General features: G+C 42.3%; 1 protein-coding gene across 1 annotated transcript; it reads left to right on the plus strand.

The window, feature by feature from the left end:
* Positions 1 to 5,768: 5,768 nt before the first annotated feature.
* Positions 5,769 to 14,037, plus strand: Bpifa2 (BPI fold containing family A member 2). Its single transcript, XM_038329352.1, is given in 8 exon segments — positions 5,769 to 5,849; positions 5,925 to 5,984; positions 8,601 to 8,722; positions 9,309 to 9,416; positions 10,429 to 10,581; positions 12,693 to 12,774; positions 13,479 to 13,542; positions 14,003 to 14,037. Coding segments are annotated over 8 exon segments (705 nt in total).
* The last annotated feature ends 8,618 nt before the right edge of the window (positions 14,038 to 22,655 follow it).

A 22,655-nucleotide genomic window follows, 5' to 3' on the forward strand; every position in this document is an offset into this window, starting at 1 on the left:
CAGCCTGTCCTGGTTTTTGTGTGCCCCCAGCCCTACTGCTTGGCCTCTCTGGTCTCAGTAGCCGTCTACGGACATGGAGCTGAGATGTGTTTGGGAACAAATAGCAGCTCATTGCTTCAGTGCTGGAATCATTGGGACCAGGAAGTTGCAATGACTGGGATTAGCAGTCATGTCAGGGATAGGAAATCCTAGCCTGGGACAGATAATCCTTAATGCCTCACTGAATATTTTCAATGAGAAATTTATTCCACAACCCTTATGGGCCCAGTTTTTGTCCCCAACAGAAAAGTACTTTACATTCTAGAAGACTTCCTGTATACCAAGAGGGATATTCTTTCCAAGGTAACTCAGAGCAGCCAGCATAGACCTGGGATGGCCTCGGACCGTCCAAACTCTCCCCAACAAGAGCCCATTATGTGTGCTATGTAACATAATTGCAGACAGTGCTGTCAGCTGTGTGTGTAGCCAGCCCAGTGTGAGGGTGTTTACTTGTATTTCTCACCTGTTTTCTCTGCACGTGAACAGCAGGGAGGTGAGGTGCAGTTTCCAGCTCCACTTCACAGAGATGGAAGAAACCCCGTCCCAGGTCATGTAGCCAAACAGTGGAAGGAGTGATTTGAACCCAGGTCCTCCTGGTCCTAGTGACAGGCTTTGATCTGATCCCTCAAAGTCCCCTCACCACCGTCATGATGCCCCAGTCACTTCCCTTCATATAATTCCAAAACATCTAGGTACAAGTTGTTAGTTAACCTATTTCGCAGCTGCTGCAACTAGGGCTGACCCATCAACAGGCCTGAGGTCACCACTCCAAATCCATCACCCCAGGCTGTGTTCCTGGGATGGGAAAACCCCTCTAAAGGAGATTTCAGCATGACCCTCATCTCTGTGTCTATAGCTGGGAACAGTTTGTGGAACATGGTGACAGGGAGACGGGAAGGAGTTTTGCATACAGAAGCGAGGCATATCGAGGCCACAGTAGAAATATGATTATTGTAACTCTCAGAATCACAAGGTCATAATATCCTTTGCTGGGCTTGCTAAGACACAGTGTCCCAGTTCTGCGCTATCCCCGCCCCCCGCCCCAGCTCAGAGCTCAGCTCCCACTGGTTTCTCTGTTATTCTGGCTTGAGATGGCCCCAGGGCTTGGAGACCAATTAAAACAATGGGACCTGTGGAAAACAGGACACGCAAGCCTAGGAACCATCCTGCCCTGCCAGCTGGCTGCAGTCTGATGTAGGAAAGACCCGGGCACTGGATTTCTGCCCTTGTATGACCTTACACCTGTAGGCCTCTCAGAAATCTGTTTTTTTCCACTGGAAAATGAGGCTTTCGAGGCTCTCAAATCTGCCTCCTGATGACTTGCAGGCTCAGGAAAGAAGTGTATCTAACCTGAAGGTCAGACAGCCAGCAAATGGCTATATCTGCCTCTAGGAAGAGTACTGCTCACTGCTGACCCCAGGAGACTGTGTTCTGTTGGGGCAAGACCCTGCCTTCCCATCTCACCAAAGCCCCTTCCTGTCTGAACCTCCCTGAAGGTCATTGGGAGGTAGAACAAGCTGAAGCAGGACAGTTCCCAGTGGCAAATAAAGGGCAGAAGTCATTGCCAATTGTCCGCCTATAGAGGCTTGTGCTTCTGCAGTCCACACTGCGAAGAGCTGCACACATGAGCCACACAGCCACAGGGTTGGGAGGTAGAGCTGGGGATCTGAAATTCATAGTGCGGTGGATGGATAGATGTGAGACAGAGGTCACCAGATGTGAGATGGAGCTCACCAGATGTGAGATAGAGCTCACCAGATATGAAATGGAGCTCACCAGATGTGAGATGGAGCTCACCAGATGTGGGATGGAGGTCACCCTTGAATCCTATTGTTCAATTATTTCTGCCACTGACATCCTGGGGAGCCATATACCAACTTCTGTCAGAGTCCACAATGTATTTGATCCAAGAAACATAAGTCTTTTATTTTTGCTTTTATTATTTTGTGCTTGTGTGCATATGATGTTCATGTGTGAGTGCAGATACATGTGTGACTATATACCCGTTGAGCTCAGAGGATAGCTATCAGGAATTGTTCCCTCCTTCCACCATTCTGTGGACTTTGGAGAACAAGCATTGGTCATTAGGCCTGTGGAGCAAGTGCCTCTCCCACTGACCCATCTCACAGACTCAAGAATATGGCATTTAGATGTTTTAAAAATTTAGGACATTTTATGACAGTGAGACACATCTGCTCCTGGCAGCACCAGTCTACTTCAAGAGGAAGGTGGGGAGGGGGGCTGGTGATATGGCTCAAAGGGCTGGTGATATGGCTCAGTGGTTAAGAGCACTGACTGCTCCTCCAGAGGACCCGGGTTCAATTCCCAGCACCCACATGGCAACTTGCAGCTGTCTGTAGCTCCAGTTCAAGAGAACCTGACATCATTATACCAATACGCATGAAATAAAGTTAAATAAAGTTTTTTTTTTTAAAAAAAAAAAAGAGGAAGGTGGGCATCGAAGAGGCTCCTTTTGGAGTTTGTTAGATGAACTGGACATGCAGGATCCATAGAGAAATGACTGCTGAACTCACCTAAAGGTGAGACGATCCTTCGGGGTTCCTGCTTCATGAAAAAGCCTGTGAGACATTCTGCAGGATACAGAAGAAAGTGAATGCAAACTGCCAATATAGGCAGAACTGTTTTTGAAATTTCCTGCTTCATGGAAAAGTCTGCTGGATACTATGGGTCTGTAGGCTGAAGATGGATGCCCCAATGGTACAGAAGAACTGTGGGTGACTGTACAGGCAGTAAGATGTCTGTCAATTCAAGAGTTTTGAAAGTTGCTTACAATGTACTTCCTGTTTTCTTTCTTTAAAAATATTTATTTATTTATTTTTTATTATGTATACAATATTCTGTCTTGTGTGTATGCCTGCAGGCCAGAAGGGGGCACCAGACCCCATTACAGATGGTTGTGAGCCACCATGTGGTTGCTGGGAATTGAACTCAGGACCTTTAGAAAAGCAGGCAATGCTCTTAACCTCTGAGCCATCTCTCCAGCCCCCTACTTCCTGTATTCTTAGGTAATATTATATCCTTCTGGAGTCTTTGACAGAGTTGAAGAATAGATAGTTATAGTTTTCCTTAGTTATGTTAAAAATTAAGCAAATAGAAATATTGTAACTGTAATTATTGTTTGGTAACTGTTTTGTTATATGTAATTTTACTATGTTAAAGTTAAAACCTTCCTTTTTATTTAAATAGAAAAGGGGAGGTGATGTGGGAGTCCCCTCTGTGTTCTGTGATTACCATTAATGAATAAAGAAACTGCCTTGGTCTGTTGATAGGGCAGTACTTAGGTAGGTGGGGAAGACGAAACTGAATGCTGGAACAAAGAAGGGCAGAGAGGGATACCATGGATCTGCCACCAGAGATAGACGTGCTGAAACTTTGCTGGTAGGCCACAACCAAAAGATGATGCACAGATTATTAGAAATGGGTTAAATTAAGATGTAAGAGTTATCCAATAAGAAGTTAGAGCTAATGGGCCAAGCAGTGATTTAATTAATACAGTTTCTGTGTGATTATTTTGGTTCTAGGTGGCCGGAACGAACAGTGGTTCCTTGCAACACCAATTAAAGTTTGTGAGCTTTCATCTCAAATCCTTAACTTCCTTGGTTTATTCTCTTAGATCAGAGGAACTGGATTCCTCCCTCTCAGTCCACAAGCATCCTGACTTGTACATTCACACATCATCTGCCTCCTGCCCAATGGTAGCATGTGTGTCACACAGTCACACTATAAACATGGCTGATATTAAAGTAGGAAGGATAGGAATCATTCAACCATCCTTGTTGGCTCCATAAGGAAGAAACACTCGCCATGGTTGTGAACTCACTTATTTTTCTCCTTTTAATTTATAGCTGTTGTTATTTTCTACTCAGAGAAATAATCACCTTGAGGGTAGATTAAACAAAATCACATAGGCAGCTGGTTTATAATAGAGATAATTCTGTCAGCAAGATGAAAGGGGGACTTCATTGTTGCCCCTAACAGAAAGCAGCAAAGTGGCTGACTTTGTTCAGGAGGGGGACTGGAGCACTCAGAGAGAGGGAGCATGCATGTGAGGGTGGGTAGAGCAACTCGAGAACCACAATTCTACTCTGCTCATTGATCAACCCGAAGCTGGTGGCTTCTCCTCTATGAGTTATCAAATTATGGCTGGGCTAGCCTCGACAAACACTAGGAACCTTCTCAACAGAGTATTCTTCCATGGATACATTCTGCGTCTTCTTCTCTGAACCTACTGAATTGTTGTTACCCCTTCTTGGCAGCCTCAGGTTCAACAACTTGGGGCTTTAGTGTTGGCACAAGGTCCGTCACTGCCACTCAAGCATCCTGGGTGACCTTTGGGTTAGAATAACTTGGCTAACCTTAGGTATTTTCGTTGGAGTCTCCTTGGACCATCCTAGAAACTGGGGTTGCATCTTATCCTCTCATCACAATATAAGGGCCACTGTCACTCCTGCATCCCTGAAGAGAAGCAAGCATTTCCTGCGCATCCTTCTCCAATCTGTGAGTATGTGTTCTCCTAGAGTGACCCCCGTGCCAGGAGTTGCAGGAGGCTTTGGGGGCAAGAAGCAGAGGGAAAGCACTGTTTGTGTCAGGGAAGTTTAGACTCTAACAAATTTGAAGACACAGATGACATTGTGTCAGACTAGTGACAACCTAGGTTCTTGAGGGTTCTGTTGACTGTTCAGATTTTATTCATCAATGACTCATCTTAGTGTATGGAGAAAGGCTTCTTACTGGAGTCTAGGCTCAACAGTGATACAAGCCATACTTATTTCCCTAAAGATAGTGTTATACCAAGCTTGGTGGAGTCATGGTAGTGGGAACCTCAATCTGGTTTCTGGGGAGGGACCTGGAATTAGCTTCATGGAAGGTGTGACGTTTCACTGACTCTACAGAACAGATTTAGATGGCAAAATGAAGGGGAAATCTATTTCAAACAGAGAAGGCAGCAAGCACAAAGGTCCCAAGCATAAAGAACAAAGGCTAGAGTTGATTGGTTTTCCAAGCCCCACCCTCTACTCCCTGACCATGTCTCTAAAGTTTCTCTACCTTCCCTGCCCTGCTTCCTTATTTTATTAAGTTATAATTGTATTTAATTATGTTTATAACTTTTTAAACTCACCATACAAATTGGTGGGCTTACTGTGGCTTTTTCCTACATACTTAGTTCTTGTCTCTTTCCCTCCCCTGCTGTCCTTCCCATCCCCTCTTCTTGCTAATGGCTTCCTCCTTCTTTTGCTTTCATGTCATGTGTATTACATGCTCTTTCCCCCATCTTCTCTTCCCTCAAGATTTTTTCTTTTCCTCTCATAGTCTCCTTATTTTACGACCTCACACAGTCAACGCACACACATATGTATACAAACATACATACATACACTGGAAATTCATTTGCATGTGGCAGAAACTAGGGTGTTTACCTTTCTGAATCTGGCTAATTTTGCTAAGCACAATGGCTCCAATTCCATTAATTTCTTGAAATGTCATGATTTCATTTTTTTTTGTTATGACAGAATAAAATTCCATTCTGTACTTGGTCTCACTTTCTCTAGCCTCTTCTGAGGGTGGGCATCTCTGCTGGTTTTATTTATTACCTATTGTAGAATCACGCCTGTCTTGTAGGAAGGTTAAGTGTGAGATGGACAGGAGTTCACTGTGCGTTCCTATTCACTCTTCTTCCTTCTATGACCATCCAGGTATCAGCATCAAAGATGTTCCAACTTGGGAGCCTTGTTGTCCTCTGCGGTCTGCTCATTGGGACCTCAGACTCACTTTTGGGTGACTTAGGAAATGTTGTGAAGGATTTGGACGTTGGAAATGTTGTGAAGGACGTTGGAAATGTTGTGGAGGATTTGGACGTTGGAAAGGTTGTGAAGGATTTGGACGTTGCAAATTCTGTTGGAGGTGAGTCAATATAGGTTCCATCTGCCTGCTGGTCCAATAAACACTATGCCTACAATAGCAGAGGCTGCTGGGAGGGGGCAGTGTTGTCTTCTATGGGCAGCTTACTGAGAAATGTGCAGCACTTACTTATCATTTTAGAAATAAACAGTGCCATGACACTACATCCTAATAGAGCCTTGCCAATATATGTACAGAATAAATTCATCAAAGTTAGATTTCAAATTTTTAAATAGTATGTACATCTTAAGTAATGGTGCCTATCCCACTTTCTCTAGCAGTCTGTGGGAGCCTGTCCCCTAACCCTGCTTCCTTTTAAGCACTAATGTGGACAGCATTAACTGGTTTGCTATTATCAGAGATGAGCAGATGTAACTCATCCCACTTTGCATTTCTCTAATCCTAACCTGATGTGGGATTCCCCTATGTATGCTGTGAATACCATTGATTAATAAAGAAACTGGCTTGGTCTGATAGGGTAGAACAGAACTAGGTGGGGAAAACTAAACTGAATGCTGGGAGAAGGAAGGCAGAGTCAGGGAAAAAGCCATGGAGCTGCCGCTGGAGACAGACATGCCAGAACCTTACCAGTAGGCCATGAGCCTTGTGGTAAAATATAAAATAATAGAAATGGATTAAATTAATATGTAAGAGTTAGCCAATAAGAAGTTAGAACTAATGGGCCAAACAGGATTTAATTAATAGTTTCTGTGTGGTTATTTCTGGAGTCTGGGCAGCCGGGAAATGAACAAGTAGTCTTTCTACTACACTAATCATCCTCTCATTTTTCTCATCTTTACTACTGGTTTGTGCATTTTAACTATAGTGTGTATCAAAATTATTAGAATATGTTTCTGTAGTTAGTTTGACCTTTTCTTATTGGTCTGCATTGATTGGCTGGAAGTGCCATCAACCCACCTGGTTTGGATGTTCATAAACTTCTGAATTTTCTACTTAATTACATTTCTGTTCTCTGTGTAGAAAAACTGGGCTAACTGACAAGCAGTTCCTATAGGGACAGGAAAGCTCTGCACATGCTGCCGTCAAACCTTGCCAATGCTTAGGTAACTTTCAAAGATGAAAGTTACCTAAGAGCCATCATCACAATCCACAGCTGGGGAGCTGCAGCAGAGAGAAAAGGGTGTCAGATTCAAGGTTACCTAGGGAGTTATATGGCGAGATGGAGTTGTCTAAGCAATGCTAGCTGCATCATTACCTTAGGTAGATTCTGTCAGCACAGAGCCGAGTTGAACTGTGTTTACATCTGTTTGACTAAAAATGTTCTTAATATTTATTTTCAATATTGTATGTATGTGTCTCTCTGTATATATCTATGTGTATGCCCCCAGAAGCCAGAAAAGGGTGTCAGATCCCCATGAGGAACACATGGTTGTGAGCCATTCAACATGGGTGTTGGGAATGGTACTCTGGTTTTCTGCAAAAGCAGCAAGTTCTCTTAAATGCTGAGCCATCTCTCTAGTCTCGTGACTGCATGGAAAACACAGAGAACATATGGCCATATGTGAATACTTTTCTTTAAAAAAATTCAAGTACATGTACATGTACACACACATGCATGCACACACATGCACACATACACACATGTGCACACACACGTTGCAAATATTCTTAAAGGAAGAAGTGAACTATTTTTCATGGCAAAGATACTCAGTACAGACAGGAAAGCTGTCTGCAGACACAAAGGTTAGTCTTCACAGTTGTGCGATTTCATTTCAGCAGCTAAAGCTGGAGAATGAGCGAAAGGTAAAACTGGGACAAAACATAAACAACACCAAGTTTCTAATCCAAATTCTTCCCACACAAAGAAATGAAACAGGTTACAAAATGTGGAGAAATTAGCAGCATTATTGTGTTACCATAAAAATCCCAAGGCAGCATTTTAAGCCGTGTGTCCTTTTGAAAATAAGGGATGTTGTTGTCTCATTTTGTTTGTCCCTACGCTGGGACAACTTGTTTTCACAGTGGAGATATTTTCTACACCATCATCCCTCATGCGTTACACATGCCTCTGGCACGTGCCATTCATTCCATTAATCCCCTAGCTGTTCTCTGAGGTCTTCTGTTAGGATGCTCTGCCCTCTTCCTCCAACGTCGGTTTATTTTCTGAGTCTGATTCCAATCCGTCTTTGGGGATACCTGTTTTTTATTTTCACTGGCTGGAGCAGTATTCTCCCTCTATGTTTTTCCTTGGTTCTAGATTATTCCATTTCTTAGTTTATTCTCTCAATTGCTTGCTTAAGTTTTTCAAACCCATGTGAGCATCTCACTAAGAGGGACAGATCCGCAGGTCATCCCTGAAAACAGGTGTACACAATCAACTTCAACTGCTTGATTGCTTTTTTTTTTTTTTGATAAATGTTCAATATGTATTAGTATTAGGACAACCTAGAATCAGTGCATGGAGCCATCTCTGTAGACACATTTCCTAACCTTAGGAGTCTCGGGTTCCTCTTCTGCACAATGGAGATAGATGGTGGCAATCCGTCCCTCACTGACTTGTTGCAGAGACTGGTTGACACAGCACAGGGAAACTGACTTCCCTGAGGCCCGGAGGAAGGGAGCTCATTCCCCAGTGCTGCAGACACTGATTGATAACTGTTTTGACAGATGTCCTTCAGAAGCTAGATGTGGGATCACTTCAGCAAACCACGGATTGGGCATTAGCCAAGAGCAACATTCTAGGAGCTTTGAACGCATTGGACCTTAGCAAATTAAACCCCTTTTCATCTCAGAATGGTTACGGGTAAGTTGGTGCTTCTTTGCTCCCAGAAAAGGGACTACCTGACTACCCAGTTTCAAAGTCAAATGGATAAGCCTTGTCTTCCCACCCCAGAGCTGAGGACTTCTGAGGCAATGCTCATTAGAGCTTGAGTTAGCATGAGACAGGGCTACAAGGGCCAGTTTGGAGAGTTTACACATTTGGGTTCCCGCATTCTGTAATTTCAGGTTGAAGGCGATTGTTTGTATCTTGGTACCTAAAGCCTTTCTTTAGGAATGACACTGCTCTTCTTGAAAGAAAGCTGGAAGTAAAAATCCAAGTTCCTTCAAGGGACAGGAAACTAGAATCCACGCTCCTTAGTCCCAAGCAGTGGCTTCATGAAGTTTAGAGTCCCACAGTCCTGGGCTGAAGTTCTGTCTCTGCTGCCTGTTGTTTCCCTGGCTCAGTCCATGGCACCTGAGAGTGCAGGGGCTCACACTTGTGACCAGGATGTGGTAGGACAGGAGGGCGATGGGCAGAGTTGCTGAGCTGCAGGGAGGGATGACCAGATGGGCAGAGTTGCAGGGCTGCAGGGAGGGATGACAAGAAGGCATTTGTGGATTTTGGGCAGGTTGCGAATTAACAAACTCAGCTTCCTGAACTTGCAAGCTGAACCATCTTCCAACCTCCAAGGCATCGATCTGAAGCTTCCCCTGGTTTTGGATGCCTCTATGACTCTGTGAGTATATGTCACTTGGATTAGGGGGTGGAGTACAATATGACCTATTTAAGTAGGCACTTAATTCCTAGTTACTCTTTGACCTCTGACCCAAATTTCCTAATCTCTAAAAGACACGACCCTCTGAGGCCTAAAATCTCAATCTTTAAATAGTCTAGTGAAAACATGCCATGTTAAGTGAATGAATGTTGTACACAAAATGTGTGTGTGTTTGTGTGTGTGTGTGTTGCCTGTATTCATTCGTGTGTATGAAGTTTTATGTGCTCACATTTGTTTGTGGAGTTGTGAGGTCAACATCATGAATCTGCCTCAATGTGGTAAGTATGCTAGACTAATTTCTCAGATGGATTCTCTCACAGTACTTGGAAATCATAGGTTTGGGCTAGACCTCCTGGATAAGTAAGATACAATTTTTAAAGTTTTTCTATTTAAAATGAAGGACACAGAAAAATGGCCAAGTCAAGAACCTGTGTAATAGAATCTCTAGAGATTGGGGTATATCCTTTAAAGAGAGCACTTGCCCAGTACGTGTGAGTCTCTGGCCTCAGTCATCAGCACTGGGGGAAGTGGTGTTTGTATCCGATACACTTATGAAGCCAGGAGCTGTGTGGTCCTGTGGTAGTTGTCCAACGTCTCTGTGACCAGGATTTCATGCTCAAACTACAATAGAGAATGTGATTTGTCTCCTAGAACCATTATAAGGATTAGATGAATTATACCAGATATAATATTTTAAATTAATGCCCACAGGTAAGTTGTGTTACAAAATGTTAGCAATTAATTTTTATTATTAGTCTCATGCCGAGTAAAAATCTTGCATGTGATAATGATGCATGGCCCAGAGAAGTCTAATTTAAACATGTAAATTTTGTAGAGTATTTGTAACATGTTGACATTACTGTTATGATACTGACATTGTCCATAGACACCCTGAACTGTGCCCACCCACATAGATGAAAACCAGTGCAAAGCCTTCTAGACCCGTGCCTGGTGTGACTTCTGTTTTCTGCAGGCCTATCATTGGATCCATGGTTGACGTCTCTGTTTCCTTGGACCTTGCAACTTCACTCGGTGTTCAAACCGATGCCCAGACTGGCCTTCCCAAGCTGAGCATAGGGCAATGCTCAAGTGATACTGACAATATCTCCATTTCCTTGTTGGGCAGGTAAGGCTCATACAACCCAGCCAGGCTCTCGGGAGGCTTTAGGAGCCCTGACTTTAATCCTATTCCTACACCTGGGAAGTAGCATCGTAAAATATCCAATAGGACCAACCTCAAGTATCAGCTCTGCCACAGCCATCAACACTGTCACTCTATAGTCATCTTTTGAAGCCCCCGTTTGCGCATCCATGGGTTTGAACAGTAGAGATCTGTACTCATCACCTTCTGGGATGGAGACCTGAGAAAATACACATGTTTAGCCTAGAACCTGGAACATGCTAAGTGCTCAAGAACCATGAGATCTACACTGAGTCTATGGACTATGTCTTTCCATTGCTGAGGCAGGAGGATGAACCTTTCCAGCCATAATATGCACGTGCCTGTGATACCTTTCAGCTGGGTCAATGTGCCTCATGCTTCTGAACACGTTACATTACATCCACCTCCAGAGGGAGGCATTTGGAAAATTAGATGCTAGCATGGTCTCTGCTTGTCCTGAAGTAATCTCTCCCCTCAGGACAATCCCTAGAGTGGAATCTTGGCATCCTAATCCTGTCATTTTCTATCACTGATTTCTGTTGATACTCATATCTGCATTTTTAATTGTGTGCTTAATATACATGTTTGACTCAAACAGGGGTTAGAGGAGGTGATGCTACCCAGTGTCTGGGGAAGGAAACATTACCCTTAAGTCAAGGACTGGGACTAGGAAGTTTGGTCCTGAATAGAGGGATGGCCCCTGATTCCAGCCTTGATAACTATGTCCTAAGGCCAACCATCCTCCCTGTACCAAAGACCTGATCTCAAATTAAAGACAGAACCACAGTCTGCCAAGCAGATCCAGGGAATTCATGTTGTTCCACTGGGTCTGAATACCCATGGCCAAGAATACTCTCCTGATGCTGGTCTGCCCTCATTCACCTTCAGAAACACTGGCTTTTGTTCTGTGCTTCAGGCAAACGTTTTCTTACCACGGATAGTCTTGTCAAATAAAACACCTTACTTGAACTCAGTGTATCTTTTCACCTCTCAGGGCCTTTACTAGATTTCTTCTCTTTTTCTTATAAGAATATTTTCTTGTCCTTCAGAGTACTTGTCTCTGTTGTCACCGCGTGCATACATACTTTGTGACAGGGTCTCACTGTACAGCTTTGGTTAGCTTCAGTCTCAGAGCTCTCCCTGCTACTGTCATAGGTAGGTGACACTAGATGAGATGTCACACTGTGTATTTAACTGTACCTGTTCTTTGATTATTTTGTGTGTTGGGAGATGGGGTGTGTGCATGTAGGCACACATACACATGTGTCCGTGGCTGGAGCTCACCACATAGGCTAAGATGAATCTTCCATCTCTGTCTTCATGATGCTGAATTACAAGCCTTTGTTATCAACTGGCGTTTTCTTCTTCTTTTTTAAAAATATGAACACTAAAGAGGAAACTCGGGTCCTCATGCTTAAAAGGCAAATAATTTTGTGGAGTAGGCTATCTCTTGCTCCTTCACTCTTTCTTCTAGTCAAATATCTGCGATTTTCCAGGCAGGCATTTTTTCTGAGCCCTGGCGATGGATTTGGTGAAAATGAACAGGCTGTTTCCTACAACACATCCTGAGGAAAAGGCGGACCAAGGACTATTTGGTCCATCAGGGAATTTAATGAAAATGAGTATCCCTCCACAGACCATCCTACTTAGCAAGATACAACAAGAGCAAACCTTCCCTTCAGTAAACACTCAGGATGGGCTACCCTGGGGAATGGCAGCTGGGTGAGAGTTGAAGGGGCAAAGTCAGTGAGACTTGTTTATAAAAGAGGTTAAAAACTTATTGGTTTTTATTTGGTGTCCCAAAGCTCAGTCTGGTGCTCTATCAATAAAGGCTGGATGAATGATGCTGTGTCAGGGTTGTGATAAGCATCTAGGCACTGAGGAAGCAGATACTTAGGCGTGAGATGTTCAGATGCTTAGTGATGGTCCATCCTGACATGGGCCACTGGGCAACAAGCTGCAATGAGTCCAAATGAGTCTGCAAAGGAGAGTTGTGTGTCACATGACCTCTGGAAGACTATGTGGGTCACGCTGAACCCTTGACCAAGCTTTTCAAATCCCTTCTTTTTTTCCAGACGAAGCACCCTTGTCAACAGAATATTGGATAGTGTCTCTGGCCTCCTTTCAAAGACAGTGACCAGTGTGCTGCAAAACCAAGTAAGTCACCAGTTCTTGGCACCCAGAGCCAGGCCTGCTGGGAGCAGGAGAGGTATCTGAGATGTAGCTGTTTACTCAGGGCACTATCTCCTGCGAGGCACAGACTTCTCTTTGGGATGTTTGGGGGCACCTTCTCTACCCTCAGTATTTGGGCTACAGAGGGGAGGCAGAAATCACAGGTGCTGCCTTGAGCTGTTTACCACATCCATGCACCACCCGTGTGCTCCACCCATGTGCACCACCTGTGTGCTCCAACTGTGTGTACTACCCGTGTGCAACACCTGTGTACTTTAAGCTAATGTTTCCTTGTAATCAACACACTTTTCATTTAAATGACTGTATTTAAGCACCTGTGAATGAGAAGCTGCAGGGAACTGGGAATTGGGCTCCCCAAAGGCTTAAGCCTTCTGAGGATCTTGAATCTCCAGGTTCAAGAGTTCAAGGTGTAACGAGTAGGGGGTATAAAGGTTCTGGATGGCGGATCTTCAGATCGTGAGCTTCTGACATTCTGAGGTGGTGGGTTCTCAGAAGCCTGGGGCAGCTCTGATTCAGGCCATACAATTCCATAGTTCCAGATTGCTAAGGTTAACTGTTCTCAGGTCCTGGAAATGAGCCCCTCTGCTGGGGGAGGGTGGGCAGTGTCTTCCAGCAAAGTCTCATCTGTTTTCCGTCTCCCTCCCCTTTTCTTTCTCTCTGCCTCTCAGATATGTCCAGTGATCGAGTTCTTATTCAGCCAACTGAATGTAAATCTTACTCAAGACCTCCTCTGTAAGTCACAGCTTGGGGACTGGAGTGCCTTCCATGGGCCAAGACAACAGCTGTGGGTGTGCCCAGTCAGGGACCTTGCATCCTGACAAAGTTGGGCCTTTCACTTCTCTTCCCCTCATTGGGGCTTCTTTTGAGGCTTCAGCTCTCCATGATTGACAGGGTTGCTGGGGAAGCAGGAATCAGGCACCCAGGGTGTCAGAACCTGGAGGTGATCCTTTTGTGGTTACACAGTCCCTTTACACAGCCCATCAGTGCCTTGCATGCGCTAACTCATTATGTCCTCAAGAGAGTCTGTATAGTGGGCCACTGTCATTGCCCACTTTAGATGAAAAGTGACACACTTGACGTCACAGAAGTGACAGAGTAATGAGCAGGAGGGAGGTAACAAGTTGGGTGGAGGCCTCTGTTCATTTTCCCATGGCAAATACTGAAGTTTTGATCATGACTTGGTTTTTTTCAGCTACACTGACAGGACAGTTGCCAGTCTCCATCTGAAGAGGAAGGAGCCGAAGGAGGGATGCCATGGCACTCCTGCTGGTATGGGCAGTGTCCTAGTTACTTTTCTATGGCTGCGACGAAACAACATGACCAAGGGAGACTATAAAAGAAAGCATTTATTTTGGGGTTCAGAAGCCCAGAGGGTTAGAACCCATGACCATTATGGTGAGGAGCATGGCAGCAGGCACGGGGCATGGCAGGGAGCATCAGCTGAGAGCACATGTATTGAGACATAGTCACCAGTTAGAGTGAGCTAACTAGGAGGCATGACCTTTTGAAATCTTAATACCCATCTCTAGTGGCATACCTCCTGTAACAAGGCTGTACCTCCTAAACTTCCCAAACAGTTTATCTCACTGGGGACCGAGTATTCAAACACATGACTTATGGTGGCGGTTCTCATCAAACCACAGGCAGACTCTGTGCCCTGGTACAGCAGCCTGTCAGGAAGCCAGGGCTATGCTCATTTTGTGTCTGTCACAAGACAAGAGAAACTGAGACCCAATCCTGACTCCAGGCTGAACTCTGATTTTGAGTACACTGTAGCATGGCTAATAAAAACCCAGAGACAGAAATTGGGGTTCAACCTGAAGGTCAGAAAAGCAAAGCAGCCAGTCACTGGCTCCTACTTCTACCTCAGTCTGAAATGGAGATTCTGTCTCTAGGAATCTCAGAATGAGACTGTGTGTGAGAGCTGTCTCCTCCTGTCTTATATTCCTCTCTAGTGCTGGGATTAAAGGCGTGCACCACTACTGCCTGGTTTCTATGGCAAACTAGTGTGACTACTGGTCACCACTAGTGTGTGTGTCACCACTGCCTAATCTATAAGGCTGATCAGTGTGACTGTTTTACTCTCTGAACTTCAGGCAAGTTTTATTTATTAAAATACAAATACCAATGAAATATCACTACACTGCATCCTGAACCCTGAGCCTGCATCCTGAAGCCAGACTGAGCTGGGGTCTTTGCTACTAAAAGAATTTCCTGGGTGGTTTTGACTGAGTCCTTACTTTGAGCATAGACAGTTATCCATGGCCTACATCCAGACTCTGACTTTGTGGGCATGGCTTCTACTCAATCTTTTCCCGTCTGCAACTGATCCAGAGGAAGGGATGAGAAGAGTCAGGGCCACGGGGGAGAACAAGGCCACGGATCTACAGCTTTCTCTCCTCTCCAAGGACTAATCCATGTGGCGCTTCAGGAATGTGTGGCTATAGTGAGGCCAGGCTTCCTGGATCTGCTCACTGCCACGGTGACAGCTAATGGCCTGAGGCTCTCTGTTCTCATTCCAGGTTTGTTCCCAGGGGCTTCATCTGACTTCTTGTGGCATTTCTCTCTAGAAATTGCCGCCATCATCTGTACAAGGTCTGCCTGAGCCCACCTGAAGGAACCTCCCAGACTCCATTCTTCTATTAGTTGCCTCAATACCTGTTATCACCACCCCAGCATTAAACTATTAACTGCACCCTGATGTGTGTGGCTTGTTTTAATCCTTGCAATAGAAGTGGTTGGTAGGGTGTGTGGTGTGTAGGTGAGAATTCAGCTTAGTAGATGAAGCAAATCCAGAGCTGGAAGGCCCATTAGGGCCCTCCTCACAGCTTTCTTTTATGGAAAGTGTTGTGGAAACATGGAGAGAGTAGCCACAAAGCCGTGGTATAACTGCAGCGGGACCCCAGCCACCAGTCACACACGCACAGCTGTGTATTGACACGTGCTGTGTGCTAGCCAGGCAGTGGGACTGGATTGCCTTCAGTCACAATCTTACTCAGAGCTTTGCCATGTCGCCTCTATGGTCCTGAGGACTGGGGTAGAATGAGGACCACCCTGCTCAATGAGACCCAGAAGCACGGACAAACAAGTTCGGGTGGCTGTGGCCTTTCCTTCCTGTCTCTTCCTAAGGGGCATCTCAAGCTCTTCCACTCTCCAGCCTCACTTAGTCCTCCATTGCTACTCCATTACTGGATATCATCTCCGGAGTGATATATAGGAATCTTAGTCTCCCTGGAGATGCCAGGGATCTTGGCAACACCCAGCAGTTCCTGATTCCACTCTAGTCAGGGAGGCTGCCACTAGAGTGGTCTTAATGCTTCACTACATCCTGATGACATGAGGATGAAACCCAGGTTCACGGAGGCAAAGTGATTCAGCCAGGTCACATAGTGAGCAAGGGCCAGAGCCAGGATTACATCGACCCTCATTTACATAATTGTGGCTTTGCCTTTAAAATGCTCTTCCTGAGCTTCAGCACCAGAAGACCCCAGGCGTGAGCTCGCTCCTAGTCCCCAGCCAAAAATTAAAGGACTCTTACACTCTTCGTTGGTTAATTAGTGTTGAGGTCTATATCTTTCCCAAGTGGATGATATCACTTCCCCTATGGGCTACGAGAAGCACGAGGAAGTTCTTTGGGGGCAGAATTTATGGACATTCCACCTTCTCTGTGAAGCCTCTGTTGGATAAACCTACCTACAACTCAGGGATAGTAACTGTTGGTTTGGTCCTTCCAGGGTTCCTATGATTTGAATCTACAATGCTCTTTGACATCACTAAATAACTTGGGTGCCTTTTGCAAGCCCCCATGTCAAACTTGGCTTAACTGTTCCCTTTCACTGTTGGGGGAAACTCCTCCCCAGAACAATTAAATAAACAGATAAAATTTTCAGGAGAAACCATAAAGTAAATATTGTGAAGATTATATGTGAACAAGAGAGACCTCTTGTTTAGAAGAGATGATAGCTCATCAAACAGTGTGGCCATTCAATCTAAACTAACTTATAAAACTAACAATGCTTTTCATTCGTTCAGATATAACTTGCCAAAATGGAATGGCCCCAAAGTTAGGGTTGGGGCAGGGTTTTGCTTTTGTCTTTCCAGGAGAATAAAGACATCCAACTAAGGAATCTGAAGATCACTGGTCAAATGAGACATCTGAAGAAGAAAGACAAATCATCTATTAAGAGAAAATTTCCCAAGAAAAAGAGTAAATTGATATATTTGTGTATTGATATATCATATCTTCAATGGGACAAAATTTCACAAATCTTTCCAAATGCTTGTTTCTGATTTCCTCTACAGACATATAATGCTGTAGTGTTATTTCTAATTAGTCTTCATAATAAAAACCTGGATTCAGATATTAGGAGGGGAAAGTTGAAAGATCAGTGGAGCCAGCCACTAGTTTTTACCTCTATGAAATTCTCAGACTGAATTGAGTATCCTGTCTCTACAAATCTTCAGATTGAATGGAATGAGCTTCTGGCCCTTCCCACCTTACATTCTTCTCTTTGCCCAGCCATATCCCTTCCTGTCTCCACCTCACTAGTGCTGGGACTTACAGGTGTGTGACTCCAAAGTACTGGGATTAAAGCTGTGAGCCACCACCACCTGTTGGGAGCAGTGAGACCCCAGATCCTGAATTTCTTGTAATCCCCTGATCTGAGTGCCTACAGCTGCTCTGAGCACAAGACCTTCAGGAGTTCCTGATGGCAGGAGAGTGGTTTCTGGTGGGTTTGGCTGAGGCGTGGCTATCTCTATATAATCTGCCCCAAACACAATAAAGGGGGCATTCTTTGGGAATTCAAGGATGACCCATGTCTCTGTCTGTATGTGTTTGTGTATTTTAACCTCCTGCCCCTTGCCTGAAGCTCGGTAACTGGGTAATAGCACACAGAGCGCAGACACGGGGGCACGGTGCATGGCAATTGGAGGTCCCCACCAAGATATATATCGGTACTTGGAGGTCCCCACCGAGATATCAGAAATTGGAGGTCTCCACTGAGATATCGGCAACCACCTGGCTCTGTTTCTCTTTTAGATTGGACAGTTTTGTTTAGCCCAGGGTAGCCTTGAACTCACAGAGATCTGCCTGCCTCTTGTCTCCTTAGTGATGGGATTAAAGGTGTGTGCCATCACTGCCTGACCTCTATGGCTAACTAGTGTGGCTAGCTCTGCACTCTGTTCTTCAGGTAAGCTTTATTTGCTGCAGCACAAACAAGGTATCACCACATAATACAAATTGCCTTTTTGTAGTTCCAGTTCAATTAAAAATTAAAGCTGACTTTAGAGTTGGAATGTGGCTCTCTCCTTCTCTAAACGCAAGCATGTTTGTTAAAAGGAAAATCTAAAACTTCTGTCTCATGTCGTAAGACTCTTCCCCCCACCTGATATGGAACAGAAGAGAAAGCAAAATTAAGGGACTATTCTATTGCCACTAATCTCATAATTTTTTGGTTTTATTTTGACTCTTAATTTAACACTTTTCTTAAGATATAAATATTAGCTATAAATTTATAAGATATATATATATCTTTTATCATGATATTAATGGTCATATAGAATATAAACTAATTCAAGAAAAAGACTTCATCTCTGATTTTGATTTTGGGTTTGAGTTTATACCAGGTAATTAGGAATTAAGTTTTTGTACTCTGGATGTACATAACAAATATTGGTCCTTTAATCACTTTGAGATCTGCTGCATATCACTTTTAAATATTTAAGTTTTCTGCAGTGAACCATGACTGTGCCTAACAAAGACCTTTGAAGTTTCCAAAAGAAGGATGGGCTCCACAATAATGATTCCATCAAGACTATGATAACATCACTAAGCTGACAAACACCACCCAAAGACTGACTTTGCACTACAAACTGCTCATGACAATTTCAAATAGGCTAGTTGAGATGGTCCAGTCTTACAAACTACTCTAGCCAGGACTTGAGATAAGCCTCACCTCTCCCATTGCACAGAGACTGGACAACACATGATACAGCTAGCTCTCTCAGAACATTACAATTACCCCAATTTTTCCTTTTCAGGTTCCCCCAAAGATGCTTCCACCTCCAGATAATAGGAAGTAATTTTAAGAACTTGACACCTACATCCCCAAGAGGTGGGGCAGCCTGTTTTTGCTTCATTGGATTATGGATATTTGTCATCATTTAGTGTGGTTGGTTACAAGTTGTCATTGGTAATGGTCAGGAAAAAAGATGAACAAATGAAATTAGATTAATGATTATATATATATATATATATATATATATATATATATGATAGGATAGGATAGGATAAAAGGGTAGATTATTGAATTTACTTTTAAACCAAAAAAAGCAACTGCTAGTCTTAAATATTTAACATTGGTATATATTTTTGTATATTGATACAAATTTGAGGTTATCTTTGTTATAATGGATATATGTTTCTACACTAGTTTAAGATAATTTTGTATACTGATACAAATTTGAGGTTATTTTTGTTAGACCACATTGCACATACATTTCTACTCTTGTTCAAGGTATTGCACTATACAGTTAATTTAACAATGTAATGCAAATTTCTAGTCTTGAAAGTTATTATTACAAATGATTTAGGATAATAAAGAAATGTAAATTAGTAATTAGTCACCTATCAAACTTGTAGTCATATTAGGTATATTTTCAAGGTCAAACAAAGATATATTTTAGGTCGACAGGTGGTCTTCAAATACTTCAGAGACCTACAGAATATGAAATTTAATGTTTTAATAATATAAGTTTCCTTTTTATGACATTGAGACATGTCTGCTCCTGGCAGCACCAATCTAATTCAGAGAAGATGATAGACATTGAAGAGACTCCATATGGAGTTTGCTCTCTTTGTGGCAAAAATTAGCCACTGGGCAAGAAATTCCTTTTACCTTAACTGCTGACAGCATGGTATCCAAATTGGATAAGAAGGATACATAAGAAAGTGACTGCCAAACTTTGCCAAGACAAGGTAGGTCAGCCTTTCAGAATTTCCTTCTTCACATAAAAATCTGTTAGCTATTCTAGGTCTGTAGGTCAAAGATAGATGCCCAAACATTACAGAGGAATCTTTGGAGACTGTCCAGGTAGTCAACTGTTTCTGTCATTTATCACAATTTTTGAATGTTGCTTGCTTACACTTCCTGCTTACTCAGGTAATATTTCCTTCTCAGGTCTCTGATGGAGTTCAGACTTGATAGTTATAGTTTTCCTTAGTAAAAAATATTTCAGAAAAGAAATTCAAAAAGAGGTGCAAAATGTATGATTTAAGACTTTTTTATTATACCTTTTATAAGAACAGGATAGAGAAAAATCTGCCTTCACAGTACTTACCTATAAAAATTCTCAACCTGTTAGCAAGTACCATTGTAAAATTCTTCTACAAGGAATGTTCAACAGCCCCACCTTGTGTCAATATTTTGTACAACAGTCACTAAAAAATGAACATTGGTTTTGAGGTTGCAGTAATTTGGGGGGAGAAATTAGCAACAAATATTCCCAAAACAAGAAACTTCAGTTTATAAAGAGAATGAATTGGAACCTTCTCCACATTGCATGAAAAACACCAATTTCTTGAGCTTCTACATTCTATACTGATGCAAATAAATCGAAAGAGGCAGGCTATAAATAAGAAAAAATAAGTAAAATGGCCCAAATACCTTATGATTCAGTACAATAATCAGAATTATATGCTACTCTCATGGTATTAGATTTTTTCAAAACCTCTTAATATAGATTCTGAATCTCAATAAGCAGAAAGAGGTTTTTTTACATATTGAAACTGCTGAACTTATTCCAGATGATTCAGAATAAGCATTGTTATTTATTAAATTACAAGAAATAATCGGGAATAGAAATCATTCCTTACATACAAGACATATAGATCTCATATGGACCTATCAGTTCCTCTAGCCCAACATAATGATGAAATTAATTGACTATTCATAGGAAATGTACTCGAAGCCTCAGAGTCAAAAGAAACACCATATTGAGAGCAGAGGTTTGAAGACAGATTTCTCTATCACTTGACAACAGGTCAAGGAAATTATAAAGAGATGTCCTACTTGTTCTTTGCATATCCAAACTCCACTACCTGCATGAAGTAACCCAATGGGTACTCAAAAAAATGAAATTTGGTAAATGGATGTGTTTCATTTTGCAGAGTTTGGAAAATTAAAGTATATGAACTATACCACAGATACATATTCAGGATTTCAATGGTCAACTGCTTAGAGTTTTGAAAAGCTGATTCTGTACTTATATATTTCTTAGATGTTATAGCCATTATGGGGGATCCTTTACAAATTAAGACTGAGAATTCTCAAGCATATGTCTCTGGTAAAATGAAATAGGTTTTATGTATATTACAATATAAAGCATATTATACATACAGTCCTACATGACAGATCTAGTAACATTTTAAATGAAATGCTTAGTAAACAGAAAAACCCACAGAAATAGAAAGCACAATGCTTTATTAAATTTGAATTTTAAAATGATAATGATAAAGGAATAACAGCTACAGAGAGACATTGGATAATGGGAAAAAAACTTCTGAATTCAATCAGCCTGTATATTTCAAAGATGCTTTGACTTCAGAATGGAAACCAGGATATATGTTACATTGGGGAAGAGGTTTTGCTTTAGTTTCCACAGAAGAAGAAAATTATGGATACTACCAAGATTGATAAAGAGTAGATTTGAACAGGAGAGGCCTCTTGACTAGAAAATACAACAGTTTATCAACTGCATGGTCTGTCCATCTAAACTGAGTTATAAGACTGACAGATGTCTTTCACTTGAGTAGACATAACCTGCCACAAAGGGGAAACTATAAAAAATTAGGCTTTGGGCAGGGTTTTGTTTTTGTCTTTCCAGGAGAATAAAAATATCCAACTAAAGAATCTTAAGACCACTGGGCAAATTAGACATCTGAAGAAGGACAATCCAGTCTGAGAAAATGTCTGAAGAAAAAGAGTAAATTTGCTTAATGTTGTAACACATTTCTAACAGTAAAAATTTTATAAATATTCCCAAGTGTTTGTTTCTACTGTTCTCTACAAACATATAAGGCAAATGATCTTTTTGTAGCCCCAACATAATTGAAATTTAAAGCTGACTTTTGAGTTGGATCATGGCTTTCTCCTTCTCTAAACCCAAGCATGTTTGGTAGAGGAAAATCCAAGGTCTCTGACTTATTTCAGAAGAGCCACCTGGTATGGGACAGAGAAAAACCAAATTAAGGGACTACTCTATTGTCACTAATCTCATAACTCCATGGTTTAATTTTGACTCTTTAAAAGATTTCTTAAGGTATAGATATTAACTCAAAATTTATATATATATATAATATTTAAATATATATATATATATATATATTCTGTCATGACATTAATGATCATATAAAGTACTAACTAATTCTGGAAATAGGCTTCATCTAGAGTTCTGGCTTGAGTCTGAAACAGGTAACTCTGAAATAATTTGTGTATACCGGATGTATTTAATATATTGTGGTCTGTTAAACACTCTGAGATCTGCTGCATATGACATTTAACATGCTTAAATTTTCTACCATGAACCATGGCCATTCCTAAGAGCAACCTTTGAAGTCTCCATAGGATGATGGGGGTCCCACAATAAGGAATCCCCTGGACTGTGGTAATTCTACTAAGCTGACAAACACCACTCAAAGGTTAGCTTTGGACTACAAATTTTCATGACAATTTCAAGGCAGTTAGTTAAGATGGCACAGCAACACAGACTACTCCAGTCAGGGCATCAGATAAACCTTGCAGTTTTCCATCACACAGAATGTGGACAACAACTAGCTTTCCCAG

This window comes from Arvicola amphibius, chromosome 5 (genome assembly GCF_903992535.2).
Source record: "Arvicola amphibius chromosome 5, mArvAmp1.2, whole genome shotgun sequence".
Taxonomy (NCBI): domain Eukaryota; kingdom Metazoa; phylum Chordata; class Mammalia; order Rodentia; family Cricetidae; genus Arvicola; species Arvicola amphibius.